The sequence below is a fragment of the Tamandua tetradactyla genome, chromosome 24 (assembly GCF_023851605.1).
Source record: "Tamandua tetradactyla isolate mTamTet1 chromosome 24, mTamTet1.pri, whole genome shotgun sequence".
NCBI classification, from domain to species: Eukaryota; Metazoa; Chordata; class Mammalia; order Pilosa; family Myrmecophagidae; genus Tamandua; species Tamandua tetradactyla.
This window is the reverse complement of record NC_135350.1, coordinates 45,482,701-45,497,941: the sequence shown is the minus strand read 5'-3', so window position 1 is coordinate 45,497,941 and position 15,241 is coordinate 45,482,701. Positions and strand designations below refer to the sequence as shown.

The 15,241-nt window shown below is 35.8% G+C and overlaps 1 protein-coding gene across 3 annotated transcripts in view; it reads left to right on the top strand.

Annotated features, from left to right (window-relative positions):
* ENOPH1 (enolase-phosphatase 1) overlaps positions 1–15,241 on the top strand; it is a 156,292-nt gene that overhangs the window by 61,637 nt on the left and 79,414 nt on the right. For all 3 annotated transcript variants that reach the window (XM_077143025.1, XM_077143026.1, XM_077143024.1), the window contains exons 3-5: positions 1,295–1,497; positions 13,387–13,519; positions 15,117–15,240. In XM_077143025.1, the coding sequence (XP_076999140.1) occupies positions 1,295–1,497; positions 13,387–13,519; positions 15,117–15,240 (460 nt within the window). The remainder of the gene's footprint in view (positions 1–1,294; positions 1,498–13,386; positions 13,520–15,116; position 15,241) is intronic.

Here is a 15,241-nt window from a genome sequence, read left to right as displayed (position 1 = left end):
AAATATTGTGAATTAATCGTTTCAACTCCTGTATCTCATTTGAATTGTTGGTTTGTTCCTTTGAACTGGGCCATCTCTTCAGTTTTCCTAGTATGATTCGTTATTTTTTGCTAGCGTGTAGGTATTTAATGGTCTTAATTAGTTTATTCTGGAGATTGTTTTCCCTTTTTTTACCTAGCATTTTCTTGCTGGGTGACTTTTTTTGTTGTTATCTGTTCTTTGACATTTACTTCTGATTTTTCTAGGCCCGTAGCTTAGATTTTGTTTAGCAGATCTGAACTTTTCAGTTCTTGTTTTCTTCTTTCTTGCCTTGCCTGTGTGGTGCTTTTTTTTTTTTTTTTACCACCCTAGCAGGGTGTACTTATGTATTATAGACCTCAGCCAGAATTTTCTAGACTAAACTGGCCTCCTGTCAGGAGGAAAAAGTCACTTGTGTAAGTTTTCCCTGAAGGTGAGATCCAGCAGGTTGAAAGCCTTTCCTATGAAGCTTCTGGACACTGTGTTTTTCCTGTCCTGCCCAGTATGTGGCGCTTGTCTTCCTGCGGGTCCCACCAGCATAAGGTGATGCGGTGCCTTTAACTTCAGTAGACTCTCCTTGGGTTCTGGTTGGACTTGCAGGTGGTCCAGCTTGTCCAGACTGGGGTACACTTTGTGTCCATCACTGATGTTTCCCCAGCAGTTCTTTGGAACTGTTCCTGGCTATTTACTAGTTACTCTGGGGGTTGAACTAAATCCTCCACCTTGCTAAGCCGCCATCTTGGCCAACTCCAATATTTGTCTTTTTGTGTCTGGCTTATTCATTCAAAAAATTATCCTCAAGTTTCATCCCTGTTTATTGCATGCATCAGGACTTCATTCCTTCTTATAGCTAATAATACTCCATTGTATGTATATACCACATTTTTGTTTATTTATTAATTGGTTGGTAGACATGTGGGTTGTTTCTATCTTTTGGCAATTATGAATAATGCCACCATGAACATTGGTTGGCAAATGTTGGTTCGCTCTCCTGCTCTCAGTTTTTCTGAATATATACCTAGTAGCGAGATTGCCAGATCATCTGGCAATTGTATATTTAGCTTAGGAATAGTAGTAAGAATTTATTATAATTCAGTGTCTTTTACAACTTATTCCTACTGTTCCAAGGTATGTGATATTTTAATTTGTAGTAGTGCTAAGGCTAATAAGAGTTGAAGAAAATTGGTCGGGCCTGGGTTTCCGTTTTCATTTTTAAATGATCTTTTTTTTTTTTTATGAAGCAAAAAGTAAATTTCATGCTGTTTATGACTTAAAGGCTGAAGAGGATTCCCATTTGGATGGGGCTGTTCCGATCCCTGCAGTTTCTGGAAATGGAGTGGATGACCTGCAACAGATGATCCAAGCTGTGGTAGATAACGTCTGCTGGCAGATGTCTCTGGACCGAAAGACTACAGCATTGAAGCAGCTTCAGGGCCACATGTGGAGGGCAGCATTCATAGCTGGACGCATGAAAGCAGAGTATGTAGATACTCAAGTGACTAAGCATTTCACCAGCCCCGAGTCCAAATATGTTTTTCACTAGTCCTCTCCTCTGTAAATTACACAATTTATAAGCTAGGTACAATTTTTATTCTAACAAGTGAGAGTTTTCTTTTGTTTTTTTCAAAGGTGGGATAAGGCACTGTATGCAAATAAATTCCCCAGATTTCCAAGTTTGGTTTATGAGATGGTTGAAGACTTTTAATCCTCATTTAAAACAGCTTTCTAGGAAATAGTGAATTCCTTGAACAAAGTTGTATTGATCCTTAGCACACTGATCACAGCCCTGATGGACTGCTTCACAGGACTTTTAGATGACTTGCTTTCTCCTCTGTTAGAGAAGTAGAAATGCTATGAGATTACGCACCCTGTCAGTTTGGATTTCTCAGAGTTTCAGCAGTGCCATTTTTTATCTTGTGTTCTCTTGAGCAACTTCCACAGACCCTCTGAGTCTGAGTGTGGAGTTCCTGATTGTAATCCTGCCTAAAGATATTCGTGAATGTTGTATTGCCGAGCAATTCTTAATAAGATACTGTCACTACAGATTTTAGGCCTGATATAAACCCTAAAATCAAAGGTCATTTTCCGCTGCCGGTATTTCATTTGTCTTCTGTCAAATGAGATGTTACTCCTTTATATACTTTATAAGGAGATTCCACCTTTTAAAGAATGCATTTTAATTTCAGGATAGGCCAATGATCTAGGAATCTTAGCTAGTTCACTTTCTATAAAACTCAAAATAGTAGCGCTAGAAGATTGTTTCCAATAGTTAGTTAAATCTTAATTCTTTTAATCTTGGTTCCTTGTTTATAAAACCAGGGGCTTGGAATAAATTATTTCAGACTTCTAAGCCCACTTTGAGCAATAACAATCTGTGCATTCATCGTGGAAAAAAATCTTATCTCCGTAAGTGCAAAGTAACACAATTTAAATTATATGTACTATTTTTGAACTTGTTGATCTTTTTCCTTCTATTAGTACAAAGAGGGCTACATGTATTTATTTCTATTTGGAATGTCTATTAATTCAGTGAGAATGAAATTGATTAAATTCAGTTGAGAAGAGAAGATCCCAAAGTGAACAAGTTCAGTTGTATATGCATAAAGTTCAAATTAAGATCTGATGCTTGGGATTTTATATTGGAGTATTTCATCAGTAGGAGTGTGATTTTTTAGGGGACACTTCTAAAAATGTATAAAGTCAAGAGTTTCTTGGCCTCTTACGTTCAAACTTTGGCAACAATTACAAAGATCACTGCATCATTTATTAGCAGTTTCAGTAGTACATATGTATGTAAATAAGTATATGTTCAGAAAAGTCCAGAGAATATTATAGAATTTAAAATTACTTCCAGTAAATAAAGCATTTTACTTCACAAAGAGTCTTCAAAACAGATTTCTTTATAAATTAAAAAAAAAATCATTAGCAACTAACATTTATGTAGTGCTTACCTTATTCCAGGCACAGTTTTTTTTTTTTTTTTTTCCAGTCATATCTAGCAGTGGGGAGTTTATACCAACTTTAGTGACACTAATGTTAATAACCAGGCACAGTTTTAAATGCTTTCCATTTACTCCTTAATGACCCTATGAGGTACTATAACCATCCCCATTGTAAACATGGGGCAAAGCGAGGTTAAGTAACTGTCCCAGGGTCACATAGCTAAGGCTTACCCAGATGAAAATCACCTTTATTTTACAAAAAATAATAAAGAAACATCTGTAGAAAATAGCCATGTTATCAGTTTCCACATTTGAGTAGGTATATCCCATTAATGTGGATCAAAGTGGTCTCAGCTATAAGTATATAATTCCAAGAGATATATGCTTTCTATAACTTAGCAAATGCATGTTTACCACAGAAGATCAGAATAGGAAACCTTCAAAGAAATCACTGAATGGTACTTACATAACATACTTAACTGAATGCCAGTGCTGACTGACAATTGCTTGGAGTCTGATTTACTATTGATCTTTCTATGTAAATTTCTTTAAGTTCTTAGCCTAGAATTCTGTGGTGTAACCATTTCTACATTTGGTAGTTTTACTAAAGGAAAGAGAACTGCTTGTCACTGGAAATTAGGACTCTGGAGGTGGTGAGAAGAGAAGCAGTGTATTAGAACCTGACATACACCACACAGGAACTCTTGGAACATTTAGTCAGAATATAAGAATATTCTGCAACAGCAGTTCTCACTCTTTTTTTTCCTCCCCAAACTATTAACGGAGAAGGCCACTGACATCAGTAACACTATTTCCTTTTACTGCTCAGAAGCCTATACCCCTGTAGATTGTAGAGAAGGAGGGAAGGTTGCTACCCTAAATTTTATTCAGAACATTTTCTACATTTCTTATCTCTAAAATAATAAAACTTAAAAAGATAATTTTTTCCTTAAAACATCAATGATTTACATAAAATTTTATTGGTAACTATTGTATTTATAAACATAAGTGTAAAAAACTTTGAAGTCAGTGAATATATTGTATATTACGCTCTGCTTTTTTTGTTTAGCATGATTTCATATGCACTTTCTCACACATCTGTGTACTCTCAGTACATATTTTGTTAACCATATAATAGTGATTATTTCTTTTTTTGATAATTGTCTTTCAAAAAATAGCATGTTCAATTCATTTAGCAATTAAAATGGACAGGAAGAATCTCAAACATGTTTAGAAATTTGAGTTACCCAAATATTTATACTCTGACACTAAGGCTTTTGACTCTAAAAACTTTTTTTTTTTAACTTAATTTTTTTTAAAATACCAAAAAACACCAAATGCAAACATTCTTAACTTTTGATCATTCCGTTCTACATATATAATCAGAAATTCACAATATCATCACATAGTTGCATATTCATCATGATCATTTCTTGAAACATTTGCATCTATTCAGAAAAATAAATAAGAAAACAGAAAAAATTCATACATACCATACCCTTTACCCTTTCATTGATCACTAGCATTCAAACTAAATTTATTTATTTAATTTATTTTTATTAATTTTTAAATATTTTTTAAAATACCAAAAAACGCCAAACGCAAACATTCTTACTTTTGATCATTCCATTCTACATATATAATCAATAATTCATAATATCATCACATAGTTGCATGTTCATCATCATGATCATTTCTTGGAACATTTGCATCTATTCAGAAAAAGAAATTAAAAAAAAACAAAAAAATTCACACATACCATACCCCCCACCCCTCGCCCTCACCGATCACAGCATTTCAACCTAAATTTATTTTAACATCTGTTCCCCCATTATTCATCTTTATTCCATATGTTTTACTTGTCTGTTGATAAGGTAGATAAAAGAAGCATCAGACACAAGGTTTTCACAATTACACGGTCACATTGTGAAAGCTATATCATTATACAATCATCTTCAAGAAACATGACTACTGGAACACAGCTCTACAATTTCAGGCACTTCCCTCCAGCCACTCCATTACTTCTTGACTAACAAGGTGATATCTATTTAATGCGTAAGAATAACCTCCAGGATAACCTCTCAACTCTGTTTGGAATCTCTCAGCTATTGACACTTTATTTTGCCTCATTTCACTCTTCCCCCTTTTAGTCAAGAAGGTTATCTCAATCCCTTGATGCTGAGTCTCAGCTCATTCTAAGATTTCTGTCCCAGGAAGGTCCACACCCCTGGGAGTCATGTCCCATGTAGACAGGAGGAGAGTGGTGAGTTTGATTGTTGTGTTGGTTGGAGAGAGAGGCCACATCTGAGCAACAAAAGAGGTTCTCTTGGGGGTGACTCTTAGGCCTAATTTTAAGTAAGCTTGACCTATCCTTTGTGGGGTTAAGTTTCATATAAAAAAACCCCAAGATTGGGGGCTCAGTCTTATAGCTTTGTTTGTCGACACTGCTTGTGAGAATATCAAGAATTCAACTTGGGGAACTTCAATTTTCCCCCTTTCTTGCCATTCTCCGAAGGGGACTTTCCAAATACTTTTTTATTCAGTGTTCAAATCACTCTGGGATTTATTGGGACATCACTCTGGATGAACCAACAAAATCTCACGTCCCACTCAAGGTTCCATGTACTTATGGTGTTCAATTAAACTGTCTGCATAAGTTATATTAGGAAATGCACTAGTCAAAATATAAATTTTGTACCAAATAAACATTCTTTGCTTTAGTCTCACACATAAGTTTTCATCTATTTTCAGCATCCTGCAGTAATGACATTCCTTTGTTCTTCCTCATGCAAAAACATTTTAAAAATTTGTACATTTAGTCACTATGATTATACACTCTAGGCATTCCTAGATTATACCATCTCAGTCTTTATCATCTATCTTTCTTTCTGATATCATTTGTGCACCCAGCCCTCCTCCCTCTATCATTCTCACATTCACTTTCATTCAGTGTTTTAACATAATTGTATTATAGTTAGGTAGTATTGTGCTGTCCATTTCTGAGTTTTTACATTCAATTCTGTTGCACAATCTGTATCCCTTCAGCTCCAATTACCCAATATCTTACCCTGATGGTCTCTGTTACCAGTGAAATTCTCCAAGTTTATTCACTAATGTCAGTTCATATCAGTGAGACCATACAGTATTTGTCCTTTTGTCTCTGGCTAATCTCACTCAGCATAATGTCCTTAAGGTCCATCCATGTTGTTACATACTTCATAACTTTACTCTGTTTTACAGCCGCTTAATATTCCATCGTGTGTATATGCCACAGTTTGTTTAGCCACTCGTCTGTTGATGGACATTTTGGCTGTTTCCATCCCTCGGCAATTGTAAATAATGCTGCTATAAACATTGGTGTGCAAATGTCCATTTGTGTCCTTGCCCTCATATCCTCTGAGTAGATACCTAGCAATGGTATTGCTGGGTCATATGGCAGTTGTATATTTAGCTTTTTGAGGAACCGTCAAACTGCCTTCCACAGCAGTTGTACCATTTGACATTCCCACCAACAGTGGATAAGTGTGCCTCTTTCTCCACATCCTCTCCAGCACTTGTCATTTTCTATTTTATTGATAATGGCCATTCTGGTGGGTGTGAGATGATATCTCATTGTAGTTTTGATTTGCATTTCTCTAATAGCCAGGGAAGTTGAGCATCTCTTCATGTGCCTTTTGGCCATTTGTATTTCCTCTTCTGAGAAGTGTGTGTTCAAGTCTTTTTCCCATTTTGTAATTGGGTTGACTGTCTTTTTGTTGTTGAGTTGAACAATCTCTTTATAAATTCTGGATACTAGACCTTTATCTGATGTATTGTTTCCAGATATTGTCTCCCATTGTATAGGCTGTCTTTTTACTTTCTTGACGAAGTTCTTTGATACGCAAAAGTGTTTAATTTTGAGGAGTTCCCATTTCTTTCTTTCTTTCTTCAATGCTCTTGCTTTGGGTGTAAGGTCTAGGAAACTGCCTCCTAGTATAAGATTTATAAGATATTTCTACATTTTCTTCGGACAGTTTTATGGTCTTAGATCTAATGTTTAGGTCTTTGATCCATTTTGAGTGAATTTTTGTATAAGGTGTGAGATATGGGTCCTCTTTCATTCTTTGCCATATGGATATCCAGTTCTCTACACCATTTATTGAAGAGCTATTTCTGTCCCAGGTGAGTTGGCTTGACTGCCTGATCAAAGATCAGTTGTCCATAGATGAGAGGGTCTGTTTCTGAACACTCTATTCTATTCCAATGGTCAGTATATCTGTCTTTATGACAGTAGCATGCTGTTTTGGCCACTGTAGCTTCATAATACACCTTAAAGTCAGGTAGCATGAGACCTCTGACTTCATTTTTCTTTCTCAGGATACTTTTAGCTATTTGGGGTACCCTGCCCTTCCAGATAAATTTGGTTATTGGTTTTTCTATTTCCGAATAGTAAGTTGTTGGGATTTTAATTGGTATTGCATTGAATCTGTCAAACAATTTAGGTAGAATTGACATCTTAACTATATTTAGTCTTTTAATCCATGAACACGGTATGCCCTTCGTCTGTTTAGGTTTTCTGTGATTTCTTTTAACAATTTCTTGTAGATTTCTTTCTATACGTCTTTTGTCTTTTTAGTTAAATTTATTCCTAAATATTTTATTTTTTTGGTTGCAATTGTAAAATGGAATTCTTTTCTTGATTTCCCACTGAGATTGTTCATTACTAATGTATAGAAACACCATAGATTTTTGAATGTTGATCTTGTAACTTGCCACTTTGTTGTACTCATTTATTAGCTCTAGTAGTTTTGCTGTGGATTTTCCGGGGGTTTCGACATATAGTATCATATCATCTGGAAACAGTGAGAATTTTACTTCTTCCTTTCCAATTTTGATGCCTTGTATTTCTTTTTCTTGTCTAATGCTTTGGCTAGAACTTCCAACACAGTGTTGAATAACAGTGGTGATAGTGGACATCCTTGTCTTGTTCCTAATCTTAGGGGGAGGTTTTCAGTTTAGCTGTGAGTTTTTCGTATATTCCCTTTATCATGTTGAGGAAGTTACCTTCTATTCCTATCCTTTGACGTGTTTTTAACAGGAAAGGATGTTGAATTTTGTCAAATGCCTTTTCTGCATCAATCGAGATGATCATGTGGTTTTCTGCTTTGATTTGTTGATATGGTGTATTACATTGATTGATTTTCTTATGTTTAACCATCCTTGCATACCTAGGATGAATCCTACTTAGTCATGATGTATAATTCTTTTAATTTGGTTCTGGATTCGATTTGCTAGAATTTTGTTGAGGATTTTTCCATCTATATTCATTAGAGAGATTGGTCTGTAGTTTTCTTTTTTTGTAATATCTTCATCTGGCTTTGGTATGAGGGTGATGTTGGTTTTGTAGAATGGGTTAGGTAGCTTTCCTTCCTCTTCAAATTTTTTGAAGAGTTTTTGAGCAGGATTAATAATAATTCTTTCAGGAATGTTTGGTAGAATTCACATGTGAAGCCATCTGGTCCTGGACTTTTCTTTTGGGGGAGCTTCTTAATGACTGATGCAATTTTTTTACTTGTGATTGGTTTGTTGCGGTCATCTATTTCTTCTTGAATCAAAGTTGGTCGTTCATGCCTTTCTAGAAAGTAGTCCATTTCATCTACATTGTCGTATTTATTAGCATGAAGTTGTTCATAGTATGCTGTCATTACTTCCTTTATTTCTGTGGAGTCAGTGGTTATGTCTCCTCTTCTATTTCTGATCTTATATTTATTTGTGTCCTCTCTCTTCTTTTTGTCAATCTTGCTAAGGGTCCATCAATCTTATTGATTTTCTCATAGAACCATCTTTGATTTTGTTGATTTTCTCAGTTGTTTTCATGATCCCAATTTCATTCATTTCTGCTCTAATCTTCATTATTTCTTTTGTTTTGCTTGCTTTGGGGTTAGTTTGCTGTTCTTTCTCTAGTTCTTCCAAGTGGACAGTTAATTCCTCAATTTTTGCCCATTCTTTTTTGATATAGGCATTTAGGGCAATAAATTTCCCTCTTAGCACTGCCTTTGCTGCATCCCATAAGTATTGATATGTTGTGTATTCATTTTCATTTGCCTCCGGATATTTACTAATTTTTCTTGTGATTTCTTCCTTCACCCAGTGGTTGTTTAATAGTGTGTTATTGAGCTTCCACATATTTGTGAATTTTCTGGCACTCTGCCTATTATTGATTTCTACCTTCATTCATTTATAATCTGAGAAAGTGTTTTGTATGATTTCAATCTTTTAAAATTTATTGAGACTTGCTTTGTGACACAGCATATGGTCTATCCTTGAGAATGATCCATGAGCACTTCAGAAAAAGGTGTATCCTGCTGTTGTGGGGTGTAATGTTCCATAAATGTCTGTTAAGTCTAGCTCATTTATTGTATTACTCAAATTTATTGAACTCTGTCATGATGTTCTGTCCATTGATGAGAGTGGTGAATTGAAATTTCCAACTATTATGGTAGAAGTGTCTATTTCTCTTTTCAGGGTTTTCAGGGTTTGCCTCATGTATTTTTTTTTTTTTTTAATGGAAAGAAAGAAAAAAAAAAGAAATTAACACAACATTTAGAAATCATACCGTTCTACATATGCACTCAGTAATTCTTAACATCATCACATAGATGCATGATCATCGTTTCTTAGTACATTTGCATCAGTTTAGAGGAACTAGCAACACAACAGAAAAAGATATAAAATGTTAATATAGAGAAAAGAAATAAAAGTAGTAATAATAGTAAAAAACAAAACAAAACAAAAACCCTATAGCTCAGATGCAGCTTCATTCAGTGTTTTAACATGATTATTTTACAATTAGGTATTATTGTGCTGTCCATTTTTGAGTTTTTGTATCTAGTCCTGTTGCACAGTCTGTATCCCTTCCGCTCCAATTACCCATTATCTTACCCTGTTTCTAACTCCTGCTGGACTCTGTTACCAATGACATATTTCAAGTTTATTCTCGAATGTCCGTTCACATCAGTGGGACCATGCAGTATTTGTCCTTTAGTTTTTGGCTGGACTCACTCAGCATAATATTCTCTAGGTCCATCCATGTTATTACATGCTTCATAAGTTTATCTTGTCTTAAAGCTTGCCTCATGTATTTTAAAGCATTCTGGCTCGGTGCATAAATATCTATGATTGTTATGTCTTCTTGTTGAATTGTTCCTTTTATTAGTAGATAGTATCCTTCTTTGTCTCTTTTAACTGTTTTACATTTGAAGTCTAATTTGTTGGATATTAGTATAGCTACTCCTGCTCTTTTCTGGTTGTTATTTGCATGAAATATCTTTTCCCAACCTTTCACTTTCAACCTTTGTTTATCTTTGGGTCTAAGATGTGTTTCCTGTAGACAGCATATAGAAGGATCCTGTTTTTTAATCCATTCTGCCAGTCTATGTCTTTTGATTGGGTGGTTCAATCCATTAACATTTAGTGTTATTACTGTACGGGTAGTACTTTCTTCTACCATTTTGCCTTTTGTATTTTATATGTCATATCTAACTTTCCTTCTTTTTACCTTTACTGATAGTCTTCCTTTCTACACTTTTCTCCACACCTCTCTCTCCTGTCTTTTCATATCTGTCTCTATTGCTCCCTTTAGTATTTCTTGCAGTGCTAGTCTCTTGGTCACAAATTCTCTCAGTGATTTTTTTGTCTGAAAATGTTGTCATTTCTCTCTAATTTTTGAGGAACAATTTTGCTGGATATAGAATTCTTGGTTGACAGTTTTTCTCCTTTACTGATTTAAATATATCATCCCTTGTCTTCTCACCTCCATGGTTTCTGCTGATAGATCTACACATAGTCTTATTGGGCTTCCCTTGTACATGATGGAATGCTTTTCTCTTGCTGCATTCAAGATTCTCTCTTTCTCTTTGACCTCTGACATTCTGATTAGTAAATGTCTTGGAGTGCATTTATTTGGATCTATTCTCTTTGGGATACGCTGCACTTCTTGGATCTGTAATTTTAAGTCTTTTATAAGAGTTGGGAAAATTTCAATGTCTCCATTAGTTTTTCTCCTCCTTTTCCCTTCTCTTCTCCTTCTGGGACACCCACAACACGTATATTCCTGCACTTCATATTGGCATTCAATTCCAAGTCCCTACTCATATTTTTCCATTTTTTTCCCTAATTTTCTTTTGCTTGTTGGATTTCAGATGTTCCATTCTCCAGTTCACTAATCCTATCTTCTGCCTCTCAAAATCTACCATTGTAGGTTTCCATTGTTTTTTTCATCTCTTCTACTGTGCCTTTCATTCCCATAAGTTCTGTGATTTGTTTTTTCAGACTTTTGATTTCTTCTTTTTGTTCATTCCTTGCCTTCTTTATATCCTTCCTCAATTCATTGATTTGATTTTTGATGAGGTTTTCCATGTCTGTTTGAGCATTCTGAATTAACTGTTTCAACTCCTGTATGTCGTTTGAATTGTTGGTTCCTTTCTCTGACTGGGCCATCTCTTTAGTTTTCTTAATTTGTTATTTTTTGCTGGCATCTAGGCATTTAATTACCTTTATTAGTTTATTCTGGAGATTGTTTTCACTTCTTTTACTTACGGTTTTCTTGCTGCATGAATTTGTTGTCTTATCTGTTCTTTGACATTCAGTTCAGCTTTTTCTGGACCACTAGCTTAGGTTTTGTTTAATGGAGGATAATTTGTCAGTTTTTGTTTTCTTGTTTCTTGCCCTACCTATATGGTGCGTTTTTCCCCCACCCTTAGGAGTGTCTGCTTAGGTATTATAGACGCCAGCTGATTTTCCCATACCAAACTGGCCTCCTGTTAGGAGGAAAGGGTCACCTGCGTCAGTTTTCCCTGAGGGTGAGACCCAGCAGATTGAAAGACTTTCCTGTGAAGTCTCTGGGCTGTGTTTTTCTTATCCTGCCCAGTATGTGGTACTTGTCTGCCTGCAGGACCCACCGGCATAAGATGATGCTATACCTTTAACTTTGGCTGACTCTCCCTGCTGGGGCTTTGTGGAGACAGAGGAGAGGTTGTAGGCTGGTTTTGATGACTTCAAATTACCAAGCCCTGGTGCCTGAATTTCTTGTGGGAAGGATTTCAGCTGAGTTGTGCCTCACCCCTCCCCTGGGAAAGGCACAGGCTCCAGACAAGCTCTCAAACGAGCTTGTTTCTGCCTATGTCTGGGGCAGTAGCAGCCTGAGAAGTCCTGCTGCTGTATCCAAAGGCAGTCAAGCCTTTGTAGAAACACACCCAGAAAAACCTCTGTTTCTTTTCTTTTTTTCTTTTTCTGTCAGCCCTGCCACCTTGGAGCCAGGCCAAAATCCGTGACCTCTGCTTTGACCAGGTTCACCTCAGCCGGGGGCCTATATTTAGTAGTCAGAATTTATGAATTGATTCCACACTTGAAGCTTAGTTCTGCTCAGTCCCTGCTGCTGGTAAAGCCTCTTTCCTTTGCCCTCTGGGAAGCAGTCTATCAGGGAGGGGCACCCACCGCCGTAGTTTGGGGAACTCACAGTTCTGGGGGTGCTCGCAGTCGGTCCACCTGGTCCAAACTTTGATATGCTTGTGTTTGGTCACTGACGTGACCCCAGGAGTTGTTCTGTACTCTTCCTGGTTATTTAGTAGCTATTCTGGAGGACTAACTAAATCCTACATCTTCCTAAGCCACCATCTTGGCACCTCTTCCACCTCTTAAAACTTCTTAATTAATAGAAACCTCTGAGACAAAACATGTTTTCCAGTTAGTCTTTTAAAGGTGACTTCTTCCACACCCCAGGTTTCCTGTGCTTCTCTTTTCACTCATCTCCTGTAACATTTTTTCCACTACTGAATATAGAAGACACTGGTAAATACCAAGTGCCAGGAATCAAGCGAACCAGACATTGTTTGCTGATTAGCTAATGTGAGGTGGTTTAATTCTCCTGACTTGTTACATAATTTTTTCCTTATATAATGAAACTTAAGGTTTTCTTAGTTCTTACAAAATGTAGCTCAGCTTTTTGAATAATCAGAGGTTTATAGTTTTAAGCCCCCAAACTCTTTCTTAAAGCACACTATACACAAATTAACCTTTTGTGGTCATAAGTTAACATCAAAGATTATTTAATACTACAAAATTATTGTTGGCTTCTTTTTTAGTTCTTTTGCAATTTTTTAAAATCACTTTATTTAATCCCTTTATCTGTGAGCACTTTTTATTGTCATTACTGACTGTCTATCAAAACTATTCTCTCTGCTTAAATTGTTGCTTCAAATATACTGTGATCCTGCAACTCTGGTAATAAGCTTATTAGAACTGCAAGAGTTCACAGTCTCCTAGAGGTTGCTTCTTACAAAGGCCATTTGTGGACACAAATAGAGAAAATTTTGGTATATATTTTGACTGTTTTCATCTGACTAGATGACGTGTTCCTGCATTTGTAATTTGATGGTCTTCCCTCTAGGTTCTTTGAGGATGTAGTTCCAGCAGTTAAGAAATGGAGAGAGGCTGGAATGAAGGTGTATATCTATTCTTCAGGGAGTGTAGAAGCACAGAAACTGTTATTTGGGTATTCTACAGAGGGAGATATTCTTGAGGTAGGTCACTTGATTACTTTGCTTTTTGACACTGTCAAAGGCCTGAAATGTTAAAAGAATGTACTGTAGTTATAAGCCATATGCACATTCAGATAATGGTATTTATATATGCCAAGTAAATCATAAAGAGAAGTCGAAAAACTGGGAAATACATTATAGGGAAGGGTGAAGTGTTCTCTGGAGTCCTAGCCTTTGGATTAGATGTTCTCAAACTTTGTTATATTTAAGGATCACCTGAGAGCTTGTTCAAAATGCAGATTCCTGGGCCCCCGCTACCTAGAATATCTGATTCAGCAGTCGAGGAGTCTGCATTAAACATCAGCCTTAAGTGACTGATGAGGGTAGTACTATAATCAGCTACTTTATATATATATGTAAAATACAGCTAAAAAGACATGAGCTAGCATGTGAATCCAAGATCTTTGCCAGTATTAGAAAATCTTCAACCCAAAGAAAACTAACGAATGCTTCTTTTAGTTGTTTAAAATCAAGTAATATGTAAAATAGGATGGTGCACATATAACTGTCCTAAGGCGTACATGCAGACTTCCTAACGGCAGCAGAGTACAAGGCAGGTTTATTTGTTTCTGGTCCTTTGGAGAGATACAGATTTTATTTCAGCAGAAACAGCATTATTATATAAGAGAACTGGGTACATTATTAGATACAGTGATAAGTTAAGGCCACCTATTATATTCATTGCACATGAGGAAATTCCCAGTTGTCTCCCTCTTCTACCCCTGGACAGTGGTAAAGTGGTCAGTGGAAGAAGGAACAAATTTAGGACTTTCAAAATAAATGTTAGGTGAACACAGGCCCAACTTAATGATATACAATAGGTAACTCAGCCAACTAATTTTTTAGAAAAATTAATGAGCCCCTACTATGTCATGATGTTACTATTAGCTTTATTTGTGTTTGAGTGACTAGGCTTGCTTTTAGTTTGTGAAAAGTTTTGAAAACATTCAAAAGATTGTATTATATTACTAATCCTAAATATGGACTTGTTTTAATTATTGTCGATTAAATTAGCAAATTATACATTTAACCCTAGTTATTTTTAAGAAGGCAAGGGCATATACTGGCTCTTGGGTAGAATTTAGAAATGTATTATTGGAAAATAAAAGTTTCTTGAAAATAAAGTAGTAACTTATTACTGAGGCGGGTTAGACGAAATCTTTTCATTCTGTAAGAAAAAGAACAATATTCAGAACCTTTTACCAGGATTGAAATCCAATTCAGTAAGTATTTTGAGTACAGATAGTATTTATTAAGGATAGAAAATAGAATATGCATATTTTAAAAGATTTTGAAAATGAAATTAATGCAATTGAAAATTAGGTAGATTATAAGATGATCTTAAATACATTGAGGCAATAATTTTCTTCTAAATGCTTATTGCTATAAAATCTTACTTTTAATTTACTTTTTGTAGACTCCATAATGTTCTCTATTAAGTTGAGTTTCAGTAAATATTTGTCTGAATGAAGTCACTGACCATCATGTATTTCAGAGATAAGGGATGGGAGACTAAGTAGTCAAGATCATTAAACATATTTGCATCATCAGCTTTTCCACAATCCCTCTCTTTGTTCAGCTTGTTGATGGTCACTTTGATACCAAGATTGGACACAAAGTAGAGAGTGAGAGTTACCGAAAGATTGCAGACAGTATTGGGTGTTCAACCAACAACATCCTGTTTCTGACAGACGTTACTCTAGG